This window comes from Formica exsecta, unplaced genomic scaffold (assembly GCF_003651465.1).
Source record: "Formica exsecta isolate Colony F162 unplaced genomic scaffold, ASM365146v1 scaffold93, whole genome shotgun sequence".
Lineage (NCBI taxonomy): Eukaryota > Metazoa > Arthropoda > Insecta > Hymenoptera > Formicidae > Formica > Formica exsecta.
Window position 1 is genome coordinate 94571 of NW_021853696.1, and position 26393 is coordinate 120963.

At 34.8% G+C, this 26393-nt stretch overlaps 1 protein-coding gene across 3 annotated transcripts in view; it reads right to left on the minus strand.

Annotated features, from left to right (window-relative positions):
- The window catches only part of LOC115245227 (glutamate receptor ionotropic, kainate 2), a 160312-nt gene that overhangs the window by 68401 nt on the left and 65518 nt on the right, over positions 1 to 26393 (minus strand). For all 3 annotated transcript variants that reach the window (XM_029823445.1, XM_029823447.1, XM_029823448.1), the window contains exon 4: positions 18612 to 18769. In XM_029823445.1, the coding sequence (XP_029679305.1) occupies positions 18612 to 18769 (158 nt within the window). The remainder of the gene's footprint in view (positions 1 to 18611; positions 18770 to 26393) is intronic.

The window sequence follows — 26393 nt, forward strand, 5'->3', positions numbered from 1 at the left end:
AAGCGACGAAATTCATACTCTGTCTGGTAAAGTTGTTATTCGTGTACATTTTTTTATACTTCTCGTTTGTTTTTCGAAATTTTTCTCTTTTCGCTCGAGCGCACTATGTCATGTAGTCATTCTTGTCGTTATGCCAGTTGCATCCAACTGTCACACGTTTTTTTTCCACATTGTCAGTTTTCAAAACGTAAATATTTCGCTTAATTCTCTTAGTTTCGCTTCAACAAGCTTACACGGATCGCAGTTATCTTTCTATTTTTTAGCTTGCAGTAGTAAGCTCTTTAATTTTGTATGATTACGTCGAGTAAGGCTTAATCTATTTTTCAGAACTTGATGTTTTCCTTTTTGATATATGCATTTTGAAGAGAGATTATTGTTATATTGACACTTATTATTTCCGATTAGCGATTATAATCCAGTCGAAATAATTTTGCATCCCGTGTGTGTATATTTTCTCGATCTTTGAATAAACATCAAACGTATAGGCTATGAATCCGTTTAAAACTAGGAGCTGTGCGGTCCTAACATTTTATGATTCCGGTTGCTTTTCCGCGGTAATTTCTCCCCACGGTACTAAAACTCCACCATCGAGGAAAGGAAAAGTATTCGCGCGTACACGTGTATGCGTGCACATCAATGTGCCCGGCATGGGGTTCTTCCCAGGAATATAAGCAATGAGGGGATTTCAGATTTCTGCCACTTTGCAAACTTTCACGATAAATGTTTGATCAGCAATGAAATCAACTCGAGATACGTAGCGAGAATAAGCGACGATATGGGTAAAGACAGAAACCGTGTTTTATAAGAGAACGATAAAATTTGCAATAAAAATAACTAATGGGTTTGGAAAGCGGACTCGACATACTATACAGAGATGCGAGAAGGGCAAATTGGAAAAGTGCTTATATTCTTAAAGAAGATATAATAATATATGTATTAGGTCTACCGGAAAGTTCTGTCCGTTTTTGGAATAAAACAAAATACAAATTTTTATTACCGTCAATAAACTTTATTAAATAATGTAATTGCCATTATTATTAATGATTTCTTGCCAGCGTGAGGGCAATTTGTATATCCCATTTTCGAAAAATGTTTTATCTTTTGATGCGAAAAATTGAACCAGTGCTTGTTTGATATCTTCTTCACTTTTGAATTTTTTGCCCCTCAAAAAATTTTGTAAGGACAAAAACAAGTGATAGTCGGAGGGTGCTAAGTCCGGGGAATATGGTGGATGCGACAGAATTTCTCAGCCTAGTTCTGCAATTTTTTGACGAGTCCCTAAAGCAGCATGTGGCCTGGCATTATCATGATGCATTATTTAAGAAAGTTTATTGACGGTAATAAAAATTTGTATTTTGTTTTATTCCAAAAACGGACAGAACTTTCCGGTAGACCTGATATATTTTTAAAGAAAATATAATGATATTAACTATTAATTTTTTTCCAACGCTTGTTTTTTATTAAATCTTTTGTGTTTTGAATATTCGAAGGATGTTTTGAGTTTCTTGAACAATATATCGAAAAATATAAGTAGCGATATACTATCTCAGATTTTGCTAGTGTGTATTGGAGAAATATATTTAATCTAAGTCAATGACATAATCTTATTTGCGGATTTGATTTAAAATATATAAATACAAATATACTTATGACTTTAAAAAAAATCCATGTCAATTTTCAGAACTTATATATTATAAATGAGATTATATATCCAAATGCGCATTATATGACATTGTGAGATAAAAGTTTCAAAATCGTAATTCCTTATTCGTTCCACTATTTTCTTGCATTTATATGGGCTTTTATGGCCAGTTTGATAGCCGAATGGCGAATTACAACGTACTTGTCTGAAGTTTTAAGACTTGCATCCCTGCAAGGCAATATCTTTGTAAGGATTTTGCGTATAAGAATTGTATTAATTATTGAACATGATCATTTTCATCATCTTTCAACATATTTTAATTTTAAATATATAACAGCTGATATGTACTCTCTTGAATTAAATCAGTGAAAGAATCACTGATTAAAGCAATAACAAGATTTCACCGAAAATTAGTGAATATTTCACTGATCTTCAGTGAAATCACTCACAGTTTGGTCCTCCATCTCATGTTATACTGATTACAGTAAGATTTCACTGACAAATCAGATACATATATATACTACCACTAACTGATTTTTCTCAATGAATTTTCACTGTTTTTCCAATGTTTTTATTTTTTTTATTATTTTTTCACTGTTTTATTTATAATTAAAACTCCTACTTATCAGTGATAATATACTTATTCCATTTAAGAGAATATTTTTCTGGATATCTCTCTAATAAGAAACTGCGAAATCAATATGCTTAGTAAACATTTTAATTAAAAATTTGTACTATTCTGAAATAATTATGACCAAATTAATCAAAATATCTGAAATATTGTGTGCAATTTAGCTCGTTTTGTGATGCTTTTAGTTTTCCCTTATTAGTTGAACACTGTTATGTTTCGAGCGTACATATTTATTCACCACAGGTGTTTTACGATAATGCGCTTTAAAACTCTTCGACCAAGTGCTTAAGAGCGCGAGTCAGCACTTAGCGAAGAAAAGAATCCGCAATGACTACAATGTGCAAAAGATCCATTATTTAAATAAATCATATTTTGCGACATGAATAAAGTTTATCACATAATTTTTACAATTTCTTTTCGATAGAATCATTGTCAGTTATTATTAGTAAAAACTTGCTATTCATAATCCAACTTGATTACTTCAATCTTTGAATGTAAATAACAGCATCTCAGATTTATTCAGCAATAAAAACTTAATCGCATTGTTCTGCGATGCGAATATTTAACATAAAATTCATGGCATCGCGTTTATTGTACAAAGAAATTGTCAAAATACACGTATATTCTCATTTTACGCGCAATAACGAAAAACAATGGAGCAGAAGTCACGGTGTTTGCACACGAAAAGCGCGTGTTCAGTTTCGCGGAAGAAACGAATTAAATATTTCACTTGGTGACGACGAACCGAGCGTAATACATTTTCCCTTCCGGTGGCAATTTAAACAAGAAGTTAAACCCCCCGTCAACGACAGTTGCATTCAATAACGAGATATAATGGCGGTACGGTGCAAATGCAATCTTTGTTGCGGTTGGTATACCGAGATCAAGGAATCAAGTGGCGATGGAGATGCACCATGAATAATCTTCCGGGAATATGGCTCTTCCAGTACATCCGGCTACATCTGCATCTCGCAATGTATAGGAGTTACGGCGTATCCGCCGAGGTTAAACGAGTGTCCTCTCAGGGGAAACAAATGAGTATGTTAATTCAAGCGTAAAAGTGGGCACGGTAAAATCCCCGTTTTCGTTGCTACTGCATCAAAGTTGCATCTCGCTCTCCCGTGCTGCGTTTAGCAGCGATACAATCGATTCTTCCGTTTAAGCACTGCATGTACCGCCGAACTTTAAACGGAATTGAAGAATTCAGTTCAACAACGAGATAAATTTACATAGAATAACCCGTAGAATTCTCTCGAAATACAAAATAGTCATGTTTCAAGCGGAGGAATCACAATTTATAGATTCATATTTCGCTCGTATTAAACTCTGTAATTCCAGATAATTAAACTGAACTAACGTAAGTCAAAACTTAAATTAAAAATTGTTTTATATAACATTTGCGTGTATATATACAGGGTGCGGCATTTATAGCTTATAATTTATATTTTACAGATGTATATTATATTCTCTCTTTATCGTATAAGTTTAATCATCAATTATAAATATAAATACATGTTAAGTGTTTTAAAAATAATTTGGGAGAGAAAATATGCTTCATAAATATAATTTTTTAATATAAAACTCTCCGTAACAGAGAAAAGATAAAGAAAATTAAAGAAGAATTGATTTATTTGTAATGTCATTAACGAGATTTCGCCGTAAGTCTGACAATCGTAACGTCGGAAGATATCTTTACTGACGGTGTTATCACACAAGTATACGCTGGCTCCTCTCTCGCGTTCTTTCTCTCGAATTTCGTACGCTCTTGCCCAGCACGACGAAAACAAAAGCTACGATTATAAAACGACACGGCGAACAAGCCGCGCCGAGGATTTCTGGTGGATGCAACCGCTCGGCAACAGTCGAGAACTTCCTCTCGCGCGGCGCCGGTTCTGGCGACGAGCAATTTCATCGCGAGCAACCGTTTGTTAAACCCGGAACTTCCCGCGTGTGCGGGTGTTGCACCCCGGGGAGAGATTTAGGCGCAATCTCGAGGCGATAAGCCACGGCGTTCTCCCTTACTTCTCATCCCCCCATGCGCCCGCGCGCGCGGAGGTATAAATATGTGACGGAATGATGCATAGCCTTCCGGAATGTCGCCGAGTTGCGTTGCGATGACAACTTGCTCTTCGTTCTACCGTAGTTTCTCTATCTCTACTCGTGATTTCTCAAGAGCGAAATATCTCGCAGTCTCAATCGCTAAATAGCACAAGTGCGATATTAAAACCTGCCAACATTTCCCATGAGATAGATTTCTTCTTAATCGTAATTTTAGCTTAAAATTTTTTAAGTGCTGTTGAAACACGCTTTTATTTATCGTAGCTTCTATTTATGCACATATCGTTACAAATGATGGTATTAAAGGTTGTACATTCAATTTACTATTATAATCATTCCCCGTTTCATAAGCGATAAACATTTTAGAGAATCATGTATAAAAAAGAATTAAAGGGTTTCTCTCGAACTCTGTCATATCTGCAAAATATAAATATTAATATGTATATGTTTTAAAATATCTTATGAGATAATTTTTTGATGAAAATAATTTTGTTGTGATATAAATATGAATTTGGTATTGGAGGGAAAATTCGTGTTAAAATTCAATTTTGTTGAATTGTAGGGGCGTAGGAACGATCGACTAGGCGAAGCAGGGACGACTAGGTAAATAAGGTGTGAACGATGAGTTATCGCCGTGCAAACTTTCTCGCCTCATCCGTTACCTTCGTCGAATGGATTCTTCTGGCTGGGTTGGCGGTTCTGCCTTGCTTTCGCCGACATCGCGTGCCTCGCACACCCGCCGCTGCCACCCACACCTCTTTCGCGGCGCGCGTAGTCGGGATGAGAAATGGTCTCGGGGGTTAGTTGTGTGGCTACGTGTAAGTTACATCTCGACGGACAGCCCCGTCGTAGAGTCGGGTACAGTTTACCGAATAGTATGGAGTAACTGCTGCCGCGCGCGAGCCAACTCTTCTTCGACATACTCTTCAAACTCGTGAAAAGCTTGTTAGGATGAAATTAATTTCACTAACACTGTTCTCGATAAGTTTGCCGTCGACTTCTTCCATTCGCCTATGAGATTATATATGACTTATTTTCCGCATCGTAGATACAAATACCTAATAGTTTTGAAAAAAAGCGCGTATTATATAAGCATATAAATGAATATGAGAGTTTACAGAATAAAAGAAATCAAAGATTTATATATTATTGAAGAAAATTTCGATGTACATTGATTTTACTATAATTATTATATTCTAAAGTTTATATTTTTTTGCACATATATCGATACAAAATATACATTGAGATACAAAATAAGATTTTTCTGCATCTCAAATGTATTCTGCTAAGATAAAAATAGAATTAAATATATTTATAATTGTTTTTTCTACTGTCATTTTTTTAAAGTAGATTTTTTTAATATGTCGGACTTATATTTCGCAAGCAAAGAGCATTAATGCTGAAATGCGATTCGATTTTCACAGTGATTGATCTTCACGATTGCCATCGCGCTTCGTAGTCTCGGCACATTGTACTGAATTGACGATTTCATGACAAAAAGTGTATCTCTCTGTATCGAGTAATTCCTGATATGAGATGTTACAAAAGCCGGAACGATTCCATGAAAAATTGATTTCCCGATAAAGCAGCAGTCGTCGACGAATAGAGGTCGATCGCTCCCGTCCCTTTCTCTGTGTAGCTCGCGCCTTAATTTATATGGGTCTTCCGTTGCATTCCACGGCGCGCTCTTCTTTTCGCCGAGGGGAGTTTCTGAGATTTGGCGGATGGTATCGATCACGGGGCAATTTCTTTGCTAACGAGGCTTTCGCGACAGCAAAGCTTCGATTTAGCGCGAAGATCGCGCGAGGGAGCCGGTCCCACAGTCGCGCCTCTCTCCCTACAATCGGCAATCTCAAGCCGTCGACCATAATCTCGAGCCTCATCTTCGTATTTCCCTCAGCGGCGATTCGATGGAGAAAGCGAATGATAGAATTTTTCATCAGCCGTGGCCGTTACGCCGGCTTTCGTCGATTAATTAGAAAACTTCCACCCTGGATCCACTCAATTTCTTTCAGTCCCATCTCAACTTTAAATTACTCCCGACTCGTTGGCGGATTTACCGTGACAAGTTATATCTGACGGAAGTTTATAAAGAAATGCGATAATATCTAGCAGATCTTTATATGAAACAAAACATTAATCATCTCTCGACGAATAATATATACATTTAATATATTACAGAGATATTAAATGGGATTTTCGATAAAGATCGCAGACATAAACCAACTAAGAGAAAATTTCTATTATATTCCTTTCAATGCTAGAAAATTTATAAATTATTATGCTTTTTTATGTTTCTAGCTTATTATATCTCGGAAAATTGAGAGACAGACTTTGCCAAATTGCAGTTTATGCAAAATCGCAATTATACGCTATGTTCGCAAAATTCGTTTCCGCTCGAATTGCGAAGAAATATTTTATTCCGACGAAACGTCAAGTTTAAAGCAAGGCGGCAAACGTTGGATTACTTGTTTGTATCTGTAAACTTATAAACAGCAAACGCACGAGTTTCGCGAAACGAAACTTCAACTATTAACAAAACATCAAGTTTTCGCATAAATTATAAAGCCGAATTACACGATTGTTATCGCTCTGTGTTAGGGGGTGGATAATCCATGAAGCAAGACTTTAAGTCGTTGTAATGTGTCACAAAATCAGAGCGTTCTTTTTCGTTCTCGTCTTGTACATACATATAGATCGTAGTAAAAATGTTCCACGAGACGCAATTTTCCGTTGCCTCTATGTTCAGCGCGCGCAATGTTCTCGCACAAAATGCTGTTTATGTACGTACTTACGACGATAAGATAAACAGGGAAATAATATAAGAGTGTGTCTAGACGCGCGTTTTCCCTAGGTACATAAGTTTTCACAAGTGGAGTCCACGATCCGTGTGCAAAATACCATACATTTGCAATATCGCGTCATAATTTTTCTCGTTGCATTAATATTTCATGCATTTAATTCGCATGCAAGTATCTCGAGAAAATCTTAAAAAATTTAGAAACTATATTTATATATCTCATATCATTAATCTTTATATTTGTGCAATATGCAAATTTTGAATAGAAAAAGTACAGCACAAACTTTGAGTATTTATTATAATTTACTACAATATACATAATTTTAATTTTAATAATAATATATAATATATATATTTAATTTCAATAATAATAATATTTACTTGGTCATGGTTTATTATATCTCGGAAAATTGAGAGACAGACTTTGCCAAATTGCAGTTTATGCAAAATCGCAATTATACGCTATGTTCGCAAAATTCGTTTCCGCTCGAATTGCGAAGAAATATTTTATTCCGACGAAACGTCAAGTTTAAAGCAAGGCGGCAAACGTTGGATTACTTGTTTGTATCTGTAAACTTATAAACAGCAAACGCACGAGTTTCGCGAAACGAAACTTCAACTATTAACAAAACATCAAGTTTTCGCATAAATTATAAAGCCGAATTACACGATCGTTATCGCTCTGTGTTAGGGGGTGGATAATCCATGAAGCAAGACTTTAAGTCGTTGTAATGTGTCACAAAATCAGAGCGTTCTTTTTCGTTCTCGTCTTGTACATACATATAGATCGTAGTAAAAATGTTCCACGAGACGCAATTTTCCGTTGCCTCTATGTTCAGCGCGCGCAATGTTCTCGCACAAAATGCTGTTTATGTACGTACTTACGACGATAAGATAAACAGGGAAATAATATAAGAGTGTGTCTAGACGCGCGTTTTCCCTAGGTACATAAGTTTTCACAAGTGGAGTCCACGATCCGTGTGCAAAATACCATACATTTGCAATATCGCGTCATAATTTTTCTCGTTGCATTAATATTTCATGCATTTAATTCGCATGCAAGTATCTCGAGAAAATCTTAAAAAATTTAGAAACTATATTTATATATCTCATATCATTAATCTTTATATTTGTGCAATATGCAAATTTTGAATAGAAAAAGTACAGCACAAACTTTGAGTATTTATTATAATTTACTACAATATACATAATTTTAATTTTAATAATAATATATAATATATATATTTAATTTCAATATAATAACAATATTTTATTGTACACAATGTATAAGAAAAAATAAAATAAAAATATAAAAATATTTATAATACGTGTAATGATTTTTATATTATATTTTTAATTTGTGTATCATAAAAGCTCTATATTAAAATATAGATAAAGTTAAGTACATGATTTTCATACAGGTGTTACAGTTAAATAAACTTCATATTACTATCATATTTTTGATAGTCACCGTCATCATCATTTTGATCGTCATATTCAAAAAGTGCCAGTTATAAAGTGAACAGAAAATTTTATTCATATTCAGATATGACTAATTGCCAATATGAATCCGGAAAGCGATGCATTACCAAATCGGGATTGTCATTTAAATTCAAATATTACTTTTATTGAAGTTATCGAAGATATCGCCGCACAGTTTTGCGACTTATCGGAAAAAAAGTTCCGCGATGTCATGCATAAAGTATTAGCATACATAACGCTATTACTAACCTTTCCGAGTTTTTAGCGCACGTACTTTTTTTCATGCCACGACGTACAGCAGGTATTACCGTCGTCCATCAACCACTCGGTTCTTTCAAAAGCGGCATATTATCGTGCGCACAAAAGCCGCTTTATTCAGCCATCGGTGCCTCTATCGGGATGTTGCAGTTTCACAATTTATAACTGAAACTTTCCTATCGGTACTGTGTTCCACAATTCTTCAGTACGACGACAACCATATAAAAATGTCATATCTCATCCGCGTGAATATCAACAATTGTCACATATTTAAATATCCGCTTTAGTTATATTTGCAAATTTATTTTTTTTTTCTTTTAGTATTTATAACATTTTGAGACACAATTATATGCTATTATTAGGATAAGAAATTTTATTAGACCATCAAAACCATTTTTTTGTGGTAAAAATGATTCAGGTTTATTATCAATATCCATGTTTCATCCATGTTCTTCGGATATTACAACATCCATCATGCATCTCGAGCAACGTTCTCATCTATTCCCGAAGGACGATGATGCATCGTGTCTCTTATACAATTTCTTAAGTGGTTGCGCACAGTCATATTTTTCGAGTGGTCAACAAGAACGCGTCTTTCGTTTCGCTGATGTATGACTAAATCTGATATTTCTACTGGCACGAAGCGCGATCTTTAATCTGCGAGGATTAAAAACGGCGAAAATAAGAAAGATCAAACGTCATAAAAACGTCTTTATATTACGCTAACAACCCAGTTCCTCAAGTACTAAAGGACTAAGTTGTCGAGATGCTTAAAAAGTATCGATTACCGATAACTGCATCTTGGTAAGAAAAATTATAAAATATTGATACTTTTAATCTATCGAGTTCCTTCAGAAATTCTGAAGAAATTATTAATATTCATGACTACAGATTATTGAGATTATTATAAATTCGCAGAAATTATTAATTACTTTACGCAGCTAAAAAAAAAAAAGAATAATTCCGGACAGTAAATTTTTTCTCTCATCGTGGGAAAAATTTATTTTCATTTCACTTATATACTTAATTTTTGTATGGACTAATTAACGTTGACATTTTATTTTTTTTTTATATATATAAAAAAAATTTCGTCTAGCATATTTTGTAATTATAATCCCTTATTATAGCACTAAATATAGCTTCATTTAAAACACGAGATAATTATTGTTTTTACTAGTGATAGTCGTCAAAATTTTTAAAGAATATATTTTGTGCAACCATTAGAAGATAATACGATACTAACGCAAAGATTATTCTAACGCAACATATACGAGAATAGAAGACATTACAGTTCCTGTACTTTATGAATATATTTATTTTCATTTCTGAGGAACGCAAGTGTCTCTGTCGCGCGATCTCGAAGACGAGGCGATCTCTCACACAAAAGTTTAACCCGAACCACCCCGATCGAGCTAACGCGAGTTTGAGCACGACTCTCTCACTGAAACTCTGTCGTTGTGCGGCCAAGTAACTCGTGAGAATTTGCAAACTAACTGATGGAAACCTCATTTCGCGCGGGCCGGTCTTCAGGATAATGCTCGCAGCATCGCGTTTCCCGCGGAGAACTAACGGAGCCGAATGCATATCAGATACGTAAGAGTGGACTTAAACGACATTGCACTTCCTCTCTCCCTTGCTTTGGCAAGGATAAGACGCGAAAGCTAGAAGTTTCCGACGATGAAATTTGCGGAGAAAAAAAAGCGAGGTGTTGCTGTCGCGAGAAAAGAACAAGCGAAAATTTTTTATGATGACTAGAAACGCATCTGACTCGAAGATTGCAATGTAATGTAAAAAGCGTGCAAATTGCACGAAAAATTTATTCTCGTTCTAATTATTTTAAAAAACACAGAACATATCAATAGAGAGTATATATTTTGTAATAAATTCAAAATTATCTAAAGTTTACGTCAATAAAAATGTAATTTGTAATAATTAAATGTTAGAATTTCAAAAGTTATGAGTATAATAGTAAAGATTTTAATCAAATTTTAATATAAAGAAAAAATATGTTTCTTTATACATATTATAAATGATACATTCTATGTTACAATGAGAATTGAAAGAATCATCGATACATGTACGAAAGAAAGATTGCCTTTCAAGCTATGAAAAAAGACTTCTTTATTTCTTGCGGAAATGATATCGATTAAAGGTCCGTAAAGTTTTGCGACTGCTTGAAAAGAGTGCTTACGTACCGGGACGATGGATCTAGCTGTTAAAATTTCAAACGGACTTTCTGGCGCAGGAGCCGTTAAGGCGTCACGGTTCCTCGCTTTCTCCCATTTCCTCGTTATCGAGAGGAATCGTCTGCTTTACGATACTCCACACGGCAACATTATTAACGAGGCAAAAAGCTTGCTCGCAAAACGTACCAGCTTTCAGCCGCCATCGATCGAAAGTACGAGAGTAAATAATTCGTAAGCGCAAAGCGCTTTTTGGGACATGACGAGCCGGTGGGTCGTTCTTGCGGAGATTACGAAGATCTCTGGCGCAAAACAATGGGAAAATTTACAATACCCAGACGGCTTCGAAACTTTGGCAGCCGAGCTATCTCTCGCAGTGTGACGTGTTCGGAATACGAAGAAGCGCAATAAAACTCGCCGCTTAACAAGTTTCTATCGTCTGCCTTGTGGCTTGACGCGTTTACACGAACTGCATTTCCATGGAACTTGTAAGCACGTAAACGGGTTTGCCGCAGAGAAACTTCAGAGCTGACGAATGTTAAGACCATGGTGCGAAAATGAGATGCGTAAGCATAACACATAAGAATTCCAAGCTGAAAGTTACGGAGCGAAATTTTCCGTGTATTACATAATCATTGTCTGAAGACAACAAGAGCCAACGAAAAATAATTAGAATATTTTTTTTTTATTTCTAAATGTGGTTCCATATCTTTAATCTTTTTTTAAATTTTTATTTAAAAAATAATAAAGTAAGAAGTAAGGCGTAAAATATGATAGAAAAATAATTATTGTATGATATCTTTTCATGAACTTAGCTACAATAATTCTTTCAAATTTCATATTAAATAGAATTATCAATTTTGGCAGAGAGAGTCAAGAATGTGAGAATATTGAATTTTAATTTCGATTCCTGATCGAACAAAAATGCCTTTGCCTCGAAAATATACATTGTTTTTTACTGTAATTTATTCATAAAATTGCAACGTGGATCGATTTCCATTCTCTTTGAAAATTAGTTACACGAACGTAAATTCAAAAGCCTGTTAAATTTCAATGCAATAATTAATTATTAATCTGTCTTATTGATAACTGAGTCTGATGTCACGTTGTTAGGGCAGGCCATTACTAATGGTTGTATCATATTTTGCATCTAGAAAAGCACGTAGTCAAATATTCTAAAGTTTCTAAAGTTAACTATTAAACAATACAATGCTCTCTGTATGCGTGACATTATAAATCGCACGACGCTTCTCCGTCAAAGAAGCAATTTTTCTCGTGCATTTTTTTTACAAGATTGGAAGTTTATTGCGCAATTTCCCACGTAGCAGCGCGGCAATATATTCGATGAAATGCTCAGACTGCGACACGTTTTATCCCACCGCTCGGTACGTTTGGTACTCTCTCGCCTGTCCCCATCCCGGGGATGGGGCTTCTTCGCTTATTTCTATCCAGTCAGTTGCGCAACACGTATGTCGTGCATGAAAGATAATATCAAGTTGAATGCAATTCTGCAAAACAGAAACCGAGAAAGGCGGATATCTGCGAATATCCGTCAATCTCCATTCTTGCGATCTGATCGACCATACAACTATAAATATAATATGCACACTCATATATTGATTAATTTGCTATGATTTCAAAGATAAAATATCAAAAATTTAGACAAATAATAATTTTAATATGTTTTCTAGTATAGTATTATTATTTATTACGCACCAATTAATATAATATCTTGTTATATGAAATGTAGTATCTTATGCAAAATATATAGATATACCGTAAAAATCATACAAAATTCTCTTATATATTTATTTTGAAACAATTATCTTATAGAAACAGCAGCAGTTATCTCGTATAACAAAAAAACGACAGCATATCTCATGTAAAATTTTATAAACTCTTAATTAAAACCATCTGTCCAGCTACGTATAAAAGCAGATATATATATTTAGACATCTTTACAAATATTATTCTTTAATTACTAATCAGAGTTCCATTAGCGGCTTTCAATAGATAGCTTTCTGCTTGTGCAAACATGAAAAGCACTCGATATTTTGTATTGTAATCTATATGAAATTTATAACAAACAACATATCGGCATACAGCGCATTTGCGCACCATATAACAGAGCGTAAACTCGAATTTCTCCAACTGAAATCACAATAGAAGAGCGTATACAATACATAATGTGCGTATTACCGCACGTTGGCAATCTGAACAACATCGTCAGTTTCTCGTGTATAAAGGATTAATTTGCGAAAATTTATGGAGTATTATGACTAACAATAATTTTCCTAATTAGTATCGTGCAGTAGAACTCTTACGCGTATAACTGATATGATGATATATCTTTTAAAGCATCTCCGCGCATAACATAAGCACGGAAAAGTACATGTATAGATATTCTACCTGTCCAAACACATCACTATTCTTATCAACGGACCTAGAATTTAAGGTGGTTCGAAATATACACATATGATATCGATTCTGCGCATTAATTTTCGCACACATTTTTCATATAATCTGAATTTTTAAATTGATGGATGTATGTATATATCAAGAATATAAAATTTTTCCTTTTCCGTAAATGCCTTTATCTATGGATTTCTTGTGTAGTTTTTACACGTACGCGCGTCCTAAAAAATCAGGGTGCATACACGTATCGTACATATGATATCGTAGATAAATATTAATTTTATTTCCGGTTCCGCGGGTCTATAGCGCGGCGAGATATTGCATAATCGATCAAAGAAAAACTTTCGCATAGAGTCTCGCGAATGATCCTAATTGGCGAGGCAGACGGGGAACAAGGAAAGAAGATGGTATTTTGCGCGCTCATTCTCTCGTCGGCGGTATTTCTTTGATCAATCGAACGGCCAAGTCGAGTCGGCGGGAAACGTGACGTAAGATCTGCCGGACCAGCCGTGGATATTCTACCTGTCCAAACACATCACTATTCTTATCAACGGACCTAGAATTTATGGTGGTTCGAAATATACACATATGATATCGATTCTGCGCTTTAAATTCGCACACATTTTTCGTATAATCTGAATTTTTAAATTGATGGATGTATGTATATATCAAGAATATAAAATTTTTCCTTTTCCGTAAATGCCTTTATCTATGGATTTCTTGTGTAGTTTTTACACGTACGCGCGTCCTAAAAAATCAGGGTGCATACACGTATCGTACATATGATATCGTAGATAAATATTAATTTTATTTCCGGTTCCGCGGGTCTATAGCGCGGCGAGATATTGCATAATCGATCAAAGAAAAACTTTCGCATAGAGTCTCGCGAATGATCCTAATTGGCGAGGCAGACGGGGAACAAGGAAAGAAGATGGTATTTTGCGCGCTCATTCTCTCGTCGGCGGTATTTCTTTGATCAATCGAACGGCCAAGTCGAGTCGGCGGGAAACGTGACGTAAGATCTGCCGGACCAGCCGTGCGGATACAAACGGAAACTATCCCGAAGTTGGTGGCCGCGGCCGGATTGGCTGATGCGTTTGAAGTCTTCCCGAGAGGGAAGCTTCTCATCATCATGCCAGTCGTATAACTGTAGACGGGCCGGGGTGTATATATTTCATCGAAACCGAGCATTTCCACACGGCCGGCTTCGAAACATTTCAATTACTTATGCCATACTAGTTCTCTCTCGTGCACGCGTTGCTTCCTCCCATCTCTTCTTGTATCTCTCTATTAAGCGAGTGACTTAGCGGCAGGCGGCAGCCTTTCGCAATTTACTCAGTACAGAACCTTAGAATCGACTTCGATATAGACAGATCGTTTGAGTTACCGCTCGACGTACTCTCCCGAATCTGCGGAAGATTAAGCGCCACTGAGCGTAAACGCGATGTTGGTTCGTTTATAGAAACACGTGCGCATGGCACATTAATTCTTAAATGATCCGTAATGTAAATAGTATCGAAAATCAGTCGTCTATGATGCATTTTGTAACTTTAGTTTGTTCACTACTCGTAAGTTACGGAGATACTTTTAAACTTCTGTTATAAAATGTGCAAAATTGGATGCTGATATACAGAACGTAAAGGAAACTTTATAAAATGTGTATAACAGTATACTTTTTTGGAATTTGTATTTTGCTACGTTGATATTTAAATTTGTATATTGTATAATTTTTTTAAATTGTGATAAACACTTCGCTTATGATGTCGGGAAAGAATGCAAAAAAGTAGATATTTTATTCAACTGCTTTATTTTCTATTTATCTTGACAGTTATGTCCCAAGTGGACTTGTCAAAATGATTTTTGGCCTATTCCACGTTCTCGACGATGCACTTGTTGCGTGGAAAAGTGTCATTCGCGAAAATCACCGTTCAATATTATCCCGGATGTGTTGAAAGCGATTTTTGAGCGGTCATCACGCGCGTTCGCCGGAGATAAAATTTTATATCACTGTCAACCTGTGTTCTGCGTGGCCAAGTGCAACTGTTTGCGCGGGCTAAGCGGTTTAACCGCGAAACTGTATATCGCCAATAGAATTCGCGTATCTCTCTTCCCCGCGATTATCCGTGTCAGTTCTCTTTTCTCTTGCCCGTCGAAGTGTTCTCCACGATAAAGCGCGAGTCTGTCGATCCGCTTCTCTCTCAGAATCTCCTACACGAAAGCTAAGCACTTTCAGGTGTCCGTTCGCTTCGAAAGTCATAGCTTTAAAGATAATCTCTCTCGCTCATGCGAGTTCAACGAGAACTATTACGTGTATGAATACAATCGCGCGTTCTTATCTCACTGCTTTGAGAACTATTCAGTATTCATGTGTATCAGGCTCTCACTGTGATTATTCATACTCGAATTTATTAAGAATTACAGTTCTTACGATCCTTCTGCATCGCTACCTTCTCTTGTCGGACTCCCTTTCTGTAGCTATAGATCCTTGCGGAGCAAAAAAGTTTTGAAAAAAGTTTTTTGAATACGCATTGTTTCTCCTTTTTCTTCGCTTGTTTTCTGCTCGTCTTAGAAAAATAGGACAGACGATTTTATTTCACCATCGCCGGTCTCTGTTTCCATGCGGGTTTCATTCGCCCTCCCTTTGTCCATACCGCGAACGTTCGCGCTAAAACGGAACGCCAAAATGAATGGCCGGAGAATTATTCACTTTGGGAATCTCGGTGAGTTGTGTCGGAGGGTGTGGGACCGAGATAAGATACGACTTCATTTCCGCCTCGCGGCTGCGCTATCCTCCACGAGCGTCGTTCATTTCCTTCGTTCACGTCGGGGAATAACTGTACGAAGTCAGTGCATCGAAGTTAATCTTTCAACATCTTGAGAAGAGACACGATCGCGAAGCCGCCAAGAACGCCAACGGTATTGCGGTTCAAGTAACATGTAAATTATTAAAACAAGTCATCCGCGTTATTCTCTTAATACTTATTGTTTACGAAACTGCACTGATGATTTAAAATTGATTAAAACTAGTATTTTATATTTGTACGTATAAAATTATGCGTCAGAATGCAATATTAATTTTTATGATCGATCCACGCGATTGCTTGAAGATTAATAACAAAAAAAATTCAAAAAGCGGAATTTTAAAGATATTAACGCGTTTTATACAAAAATCTCTTTATCTCTTCGAAACGGTCTTACTTCACCGAGAGAGAAAGATGCGCATTCGCTCGGTACAATGTATCGCATGCGGTATGAGCCGCGCGGAAGTTTTGTAAATTGGTCGCTTTGCTGAAACAAGGAGAGTGTAGCGCGAGCGATGAATTTTAAGACAGGATACGTCGCACGTCCAGAGGCAAATCTAACCGAATTTATTCAAATCCCTATCGTTTTACCCTTCTCTAGCCGTAGGGCGGCAGCAATAAGTCACCGTCATGGATGGTCTCTATGAATAATGCAACTTACGAGAAACTTTTTCCTCAAAACGTATAATATGGTACGATGCAAGGCACAAAAGTATAGATACATTTCTGCAACACTTTCAGAGGTCAAGATTGTAAACGGAAACAACGCTTTAAACGAACGCTTTATATATTGGCTTTAAAAAAAAAGAACGATACGTTTATAAATAGTTATTCAGCTTTTCTATATATTTCCGCACCCTTAAAATAGACTTCGTAGAGTAGATTAGTATAGAAACTTATCTCTAACTCCGTGCGCTTTTTTTTTATCTACGAATTATTTAGGACTCTAAAAATTCATCTTTAAAAAAATATCGAGTGTTTTAAAATATTCTTTCTTAATTTCATAAATCTATAGATTTTTGCCAATTTAGCCTGAAGAATGGAAAAACATAATAAAACTTATTCTTTATTTTATTTCGATTGTATCATATTATTTATATTAATAGAATTTTAATTTTAATTACAGATTTAATCGTAATCGCGAGCTTCTTGAGGCAGTTCCGGCGTCATCATCGCCGAAAGGATAAGAGGAGAAAAGGAATTATCGGGCAAAATGGAACGGGGAAGATTCGCCCATTGGTTGCCTCACAGTTGACACAGTTTCCCACCGGCGAAGCGGCCGGACGATCGATACTGCCACGTCCACATTGCGATTCTGCCTAAGAAGATCATCGTCCCAATAAACGTTACACGCCAACAACGACGTTTCAATCTTAATGGGCCATTCTCGGTGTGCACTCGTGCGGTGCGCCGCGTATGATACGACTGATGTTTGGGCTTACCGTTAATGCCACGATAATATTAATCATGGAAAGCCGGTTTCATCAGATCGTTTCGAAGTGTCGAACACGGGAGAGATCTATCCGCTTGTAAACGAACGAGAACGTATCGATCAAATTGATATCTAATACGTCTCAGAAACTAAACCTCGAATAATCAATTCAAGCAAAAGATAGCTATGTTTTTGTAAAAACGCTCATGCTGTGATTTCGTTGAAACTCGATAAAGAGAGGAAAAATTCCAAAAAATTGATGAATTTTTCGACATATTCTTTCGTTATGTAAAATTTCTTCTTCATCTTTTTATATCTTTTAATTCAGTTGGACGAAGTATAAATCGAATTGACTTATATAATATTGCTGTTTCAAAGAAAAAAAAACTAGTTTGTTGCTGTATAATTTAGTCGGTCTGTCTTTTGGGAATGTGGTTACAAATGCGTCCAATTCCTTTAAATTTTGCGCATATTTAAATTGTGATAGAGCGGAATAATCGCAGTAGGTTTATTTTACGGACTTGAAAAAAGTGAAGCACTCTAATCTAAACCATCCCAATCTAACCCAGAAAGCAAATTCTAGTAGCAAGGGGTGACAGCCGGCTTAAGCGCGGCGTTTTCATTTGCAATATTATTGTTATCAATTCTCAGTGTAAACTCAGAAATGTTAAAATAATGCTCAAAAAGTAGAAAGATAGAGAAATTGATAAATTTAATTATTTTGAAAGCGCGTCACTTAAATTATACAAAGTAAAATGTAAATTTGTAAGAATCATCTTATAATGAATGAGAGAAATATTCGTTAAAATATCGAGACGCGCGGAGGATTTAAATGCGACGAGCTCATTATGTCGGAAAAAAAACTAGCGTGCCATAAAGGAGAATAAGAACGGACTGAGCCAAACTCACCGATACTCCGATCCTTCGCTCAGCTGTCTGACCGTAATAGGAAATTCGCTAGGTCCATGAGCTTTCAGAAGTTCCTGCAATCGCACGAGCCCCTCATTGTTCTCGTAGATAATGGTGAAACTCTTCCAGCCCCAGGCCTTCACCAGATCGACGTACGCCTGGAACATGGGTAATCAATCACAAGCTGTGTTATTATTACAGTCGGGTTAACAGGTTAACCAGACTGTCCACAACTGCTCTAACGCTTTTACATCTCTCGCCGTGTAATTTAATTCTCGGGCTATCTACATCGATCGCGATGCAATAATATGCCATCACGCGAAAACAATAAATACAATGAATAACATTTGTCGTTAAAAAGAGTAATATAATATATTTAATATTAATAACATATTTTATTTATATAAAAATAAATATTAAATATTAAATATATAAATAAATATAAAATATAATATCAGGAAATAGAAGGAATAAGAGAGAATATATGTGTATGTGTATTATATTGTCGAATCTCTTCGTTGCTGTAGTACGTGAGTGGAAGCTTAGAATATAAAATAAAATTTTACAGAGAAAGTTGAAAATTGAATATTATTTTTATGTGTCTAAAAAGATTAACGTTTTATTTGTTATATTACAATATTAACTAACACATCGTAAATAAGTTTGTATGTGACAGCTATTGTGTGACATTTGTTAGATATGTTCATGCAAAATGACGATGCATATACGTTTATAAAAAAAAAAAAAAAATGTAGATTTACAAGCGTGAAAACTGCGTGCCGCGCTGTGGATCTGCAGCTAGTAACAAATTGCATATTGACGCGAAATACAACGGTCCATCGGCAAGAAGAATTTGCGCGCCGGATGTACATGTTTCGCGCGTTTCGAATTCCGTTAGAATTTTGAATTACAATACATTGCCGATGAAATGTCGGCGTTAGTTATAAATCGGAGCAGAGCCGAACTCGGATTCCATAAGCATCATTATTGCGAACATGGAAAATCGTAGAACACTATAGTTCCACGTAGTCAGCGTTGTCATATTTATTCCATTTTTCGTTGCTTTTTCTGTTATAAGCGATTTGTTATATCGGAATAAGTCGATTGTTAAACATCCTGTACTTTGAAAGGTACCGCGTTGTTGATCGTAATGGCGTACTTAAGACCATTTTCATATCAAGGACCTACTATCGGCTCCACCAAGTTTCCTTAAAGTATCATGTAAATTTATGATCGCGGTTAGTATCGACTTTTTAAAAATAATTGCCATTACTAACGGAAGTCGGTAAAACAAGATTATTTAAGAGCCTTTAAGAGCATAAATTTTAATTTAATATTTTTGTCTATGAAAATAAACTATTATCTTATACACATTCTCTCTCTCTCTCTCTCTCTCTCTCCTATATATATATATAGTATTTTATCTAATTTGATTCGTTGTATTTATTTTATTACGTACATAGTAAGATAAATACAACGAAGAGCATAACTACAATTGTGTTTTAAAAGAACCTTTTCTATGCTGTATACTCTTTCCTACCACACATTATATCACGATGCAACAGAGTGCCTTCTGCAAGAGTAGTTTGTAAGAGGTTGCAACTTATTTTGCCGCGCAGTAGAGCTCGTCTATAGCCGAGGCTTTTAACTGAGAAAACAACTATTACACAGTCGCGACTCTCTCCAATGGCCGAATCGAAGGCGAACCGAGATGCTTTCGCAAAAATTCACTTTGCCGGTAACGCACACTTCGCAGCCGCGCTTTTTCCGATAATCCGAATTCGCGCTATGAAAGGACAAATGTATATTTTCCAACGAGGAACCTTCGCCGTGGTTTTGCGCGCCATCCTTTCTCACTTTTTATCTTTTTATCTTCTTACTTTCTTCTTTGTGTGAATTCCGCGCAAAATTTTTTATTACCCACTGTCTCGAGATTTCACTTCCTTTGCTGCGCTTTTAGCGAAGAAACCAAGCATCTCTAGCTGCATAATATTCATCTGGGATAATCCCAGCCATTAGAACTATAACGCATGATGCCACGTGCTCCAGATCCTTAGATTAACTCTTAAATTCTATCTCGGCCGTAGGTAAATCATTTCGTAAGCTTTACTGGGTAAATTCTGCGCATTCGATCCTGCTGATTACCTTATCATATGCAGCATAACAAATATCTACTAAATTTTCTTATTAAGAATAAAAATATAAAAGTCACGCGGATTCCAGTAGTTTGAAATTTATCTTCTTCATTTCAATGTATTAAAATGATGAAAAACAAAAAAGATGAAATTTTATATTTGTAAGATTTGGTTAACAATATTATTTATTTCTATTTTAATATCATATTTTTTATTTCTTTCTTCGATCGTAATAAAATTTCTTTTTACGCACGCAAGGGGAATATAAGAATAATATCTAAAGAATAAATAACAATAAAAAGAAGTTTATAGTTTTTTCGATTTTATGCATTATACATAGATCATTTTTGCTGCCTCGTGTTTTATTTATGTTTATATCCTTTATCGTATTTATATCTTGCGTTGCTAAGATCGAAAGTTCTGAATATACAACATTAATAAGAACGGATTAACTTTTGAAAGTGCTATAAGTTCAACTTCGGAGCACGTTTAAGTAGGATGGAAATTGCTAGGATGGAAATTACTACGATGTTCCTACTTTAGAGAGCAAGATATTCAAAACTTATCTTATTGCGCTTCTCCGAAATCAACTCGTCCATGAAAATTATCACACGTGCTAGGCACATGCAAGGTTACGATTTTGTAGGTAGTAACTTCATAATGTGTTGGGTCGCTTCACCGTTGCTCGTTATTTTAAAAAGTCTTAAAAAAAAAATAGAAAAATATAACATACAGATTTCAATGATATCATTGTGTGCCTTTTTGGTCATTTTTTATATACTAAAACAGACGACGGTGCAGTTATTGACCCAGTTACTTGTCCATTTGCGATGCTAACAGGCTCGAATTGTCATAGAAAATGTAGACAGCGACCGCTGGCGAATAGCCAGGTCGTATTAATTAATAATACGGTGATTATATACTGTGGATTTCTGTCGAAAAGAGGATTTGCTGAATTTGGTAAATACGTTCTTGATCGTTTAACGGTTTAGCAGAGTATTTTATAATAATTTTGCTGAACATGAAGAAATAAATATTTCGATGAATTGCATTCTATTGGCAGTCTTGATAAAATAAAAAAATGGCTTACACGGTGTAATCCCAGAATTATTATACTAATTTTAATTTTTGTGGATATACTTCAGCGAGAACATTTCTCTTTTAAAGTTCGCAAAAATTTCGTAATATTCAAATACAATTAAACAATTAAATCGACGGTGTATCAAGCACTGAAATAATATATTTGTTCAAACTCGGTGCTGTAATGTGATGTAGAATGATAAATGTAGCTTGTGGTTACTCTCCTGAAATGTTAATGTCTTGTCCACATCGCTATTCCTAACCGTTACAAGCAAGTTTGTGTTTGTGCAACTATATGTGGTCGGTCATTATCTTTCTTGTCTTTTACATAATTTCATTACATGATTTACATGATTTCATTAAAATTGATTAAACTTTAATAAAAATTTTCTATTAAGATAAATTTATAAATTGATATTTTATTAAAAAACAGCAGTAAATAAAATACGCTGCTATTTCAATAAATTTTAAAGAGATAGCCTATGAGTTTAATAGAACGATTTATGGAAATTGAAAATGTACTTATGGCTGCTGGAAATAGAATAACGGAAATAGAATAAATTTTATAGGAAACGATTTCTAAGATTTTACATAAATTGACACCACTTTTGTGATGTATTGGGAGACTGGACAAAACAGTGCGCTTGATATATTTTCCACTTATAGTGTAAAATTATCGTCGGTTCAACAAGACCGACGTAATTTACACGACAGTCCAATTTCGGTAGCCTTCTCCGTTTTTCGCCCTATGTCCGGAAGGGGAATAAATCGGTCGATGTTTGTAGTATTGATCATTGCTGTACACCCGTGCATCTCCCATAATCACGCGAGTTTGCGAATCTGATCACGACAACTATGCCTGGCGTGTCTGTCGCATATTCGCACGTGCCGAACGACCAACCGGTACCCTATAAATAGCGCGCCACCGCCAGACTCTCGTTCACCTCCGCCGTGTGTTTTGCGCATGTAATATATCACGACTGGATCGATGTTTAAATTACGCTCAGTATAGTGCACGTAAATTGTAGCTCGCAATGCTTGTAAAATATCTGAGTGTTTCGTGGCGTGGCTTGCGTGACGAGGCTTGTAGCGAGCTAGCGATAATTTTGCCGGCTTCCGATAATCAACGACTGTGAGATCGAATCTGGTTTTCTCGTTCGGAAATGGTTAGACTTTCCGGAAGATATATTTTCACGCTGTTATTGAGTATTAATGCATTTGTTTAAGTGAATGTTTGTATCATTATAACTTGTGTAATAAATTATTATGTATTAATTGTATGTTTCGCTATATATTATAATAATTTAAAAATATATATAACATTTTAATTAAAAATAAGAAAAATGTTAAATTATCTTGTTTGATAATTTTAATAATTAGTCTTCCATTGTAATCCATTTAGAAATTGTGTTTGCTTCTTTTTTCCGAGTATTCATGCACATCTGTATTCCTTAGAAAATTATAATATTATTCCGATCTCTCTCTCTCTCTCTCTCTCTCTCGTTGTACTGTTATCGCGTAATTAAATATGAATTAATTTATTCAACAAGAATTAAATTATGATAACACTTTTCAATTGCAGATAAGATCGCCGCTTTTTTCATCTTAAAAATAGAATTTATTTTTGTGTAAAATTAATAAAAGTTAAAACAGCTAAAAATTTAATAACAAAAACATATAATAATTAAACATATATTAATAAGTAAACCAAAAACATCTTTTGTTGTTAAAAAAACTTATTAATGTGTGCATTTATTTTTAAAACAGGTAAAAGGCGTGAGGCTCATAATTGTGTTAAATTAGGTTAATATGTTTATACATTAATAAATATAAAAGCCACAATATATAAATTATATTAAATTAACTCATTAACACACATAAATATACACATATTGTGTGTACACATATTTGATTATCAGTACTTTAATATTCATTCATTTACTGTGATTTAATATAAATATTTAAACTAATTTACTATTTTTCCTATGCTTTTATATATATATATATATATGTGCAACTATATGTGGTCGGTCATTATCTTTCTTGTCTTTTACATAATTTCATTACATGATTTACATGATTTCATTAAAATTGATTAAACTTTAATAAAAATTTTCTATTAAGATAAATTTATAAATTGATATTTTATTAAAAAACAGCAGTAAATAAAATACGCTGCTATTTCAATAAATTTTAAAGAGATAGCCTATGAGTTTAATAGAACGATTTATGGAAATTGAAAATGTACTTATGGCTGCTGGAAATAGAATAACGGAAATAGAATAAATTTTATAGGAAACGATTTCTAAGATTTTACATAAATTGACACCACTTTTGTGATGTATTGGGAGACTGGACAAAACAGTGCGCTTGATATATTTTCCACTTATAGTGTAAAATTATCGTCGGTTCAACAAGACCGACGTAATTTACACGACAGTCCAATTTCGGTAGCCTTCTCCGTTTTTCGCCCTATGTCCGGAAGGGGAATAAATCGGTCGATGTTTGTAGTATTGATCATTGCTGTACACCCGTGCATCTCCCATAATCACGCGAGTTTGCGAATCTGATCACGACAACTATGCCTGGCGTGTCTGTCGCATATTCGCACGTGCCGAACGACCAACCGGTACCCTATAAATAGCGCGCCACCGCCAGACTCTCGTTCACCTCCGCCGTGTGTTTTGCGCATGTAATATATCACGACTGGATCGATGTTTAAATTACGCTCAGTATAGTGCACGTAAATTGTAGCTCGCAATGCTTGTAAAATATCTGAGTGTTTCGTGGCGTGGCTTGCGTGACGAGGCTTGTAGCGAGCTAGCGATAATTTTGCCGGCTTCCGATAATCAACGACTGTGAGATCGAATCTGGTTTTCTCGTTCGGAAATGGTTAGACTTTCCGGAAGATATATTTTCACGCTGTTATTGAGTATTAATGCATTTGTTTAAGTGAATGTTTGTATCATTATAACTTGTGTAATAAATTATTATGTATTAATTGTATGTTTCGCTATATATTATAATAATTTAAAAATATATATAACATTTTAATTAAAAATAAGAAAAATGTTAAATTATCTTGTTTGATAATTTTAATAATTAGTCTTCCATTGTAATCCATTTAGAAATTGTGTTTGCTTCTTTTTTCCGAGTATTCATGCACATCTGTATTCCTTAGAAAATTATAATATTATTTCGATCTCTCTCTCTCTCTCTCTCTCTCTCGTTGTACTGTTATCGCGTAATTAAATATGAATTAATTTATTCAACAAGAATTAAATTATGATAACACTTTTCAATTGCAGATAAGATCGCCGCTTTTTTCATCTTAAAAATAGAATTTATTTTTGTGTAAAATTAATAAAAGTTAAAACAGCTAAAAATTTAATAACAAAAACATATAATAATTAAACATATATTAATAAGTAAACCAAAAACATCTTTTGTTGTTAAAAAAACTTATTAATGTGTGCATTTATTTTTAAAACAGGTAAAAGGCGTGAGGCTCATAATTGTGTTAAATTAGGTTAATATGTTTATACATTAATAAATATAAAAGCCACAATATATAAATTATATTAAATTAACTCATTAACACACATAAATATACACATATTGTGTGTACACATATTTGATTATCAGTACTTTAATATTCATTCATTTACTGTGATTTAATATAAATATTTAAACTAATTTACTATTTTTCCTATGCTTTTATATATAATTTAATAAAGACAATTTGTATCTGTAAACACGGTTGTAAATCCATTTATGAAATTGAGATAAGGAAAGTGATATCTTTCACGATGTTTTTCTTGATCATAACACTCGACTAAAACAACCTTCCGCTTGTTGCACAATCAATTGTGTCAACCTATCAAAGTTCCGATTGGACTATTATTTTTCATTTCAAAGATTTCAATCGTTAAAATACGCCGTCGTAAAAATTGTAGCAAACGATCAAGAGATGCTTCGAAAGAAAGGGGTAGCGCAGCCGAAATTACGTATTCACAGAACATGATGTGGACGTGTAGGAGTGCGCGGACTTTGCGACCCCGATGCAAATTGGCCGGAAATATTTCAGCGGTGAAATATTTAAGTCGCCGTACGCCTTGCCATGGTGGCTCTTATCATAGTATCGGAGTTCGCGCGTGACGCGAGATTTATCACGCCCGTTACGTTCCCATTTCGAGCACGTTTGCGGTCGAGTACGTTACGTTTCACACGACGGTGACTATAACACAAGTTGATCCATTTCTCCTCTCTTGCAAGTTCTTCTGCATCTTTTGTTTATTATTTGAAAGAAATCTTCTTTGTGAATAAAAATATTTAGGGCAGGCAATAGCTAAGAATTTTTGCGAATTAATTTACAATATAAGTAATTATTCAATAGATCCCAAATGCGTTTCAATTTAATGGAATTTCTACCAGTTATAAAAATATTTATCAATAATTTAAAAAAGGAATAATAAAACAAGAATATTTATTGAACTCTTATTGAGCACTTTTGCTTTGGAAAAATCTAAATTTACAAATTAATAAAAATGTCCATAAAAAATGCTGC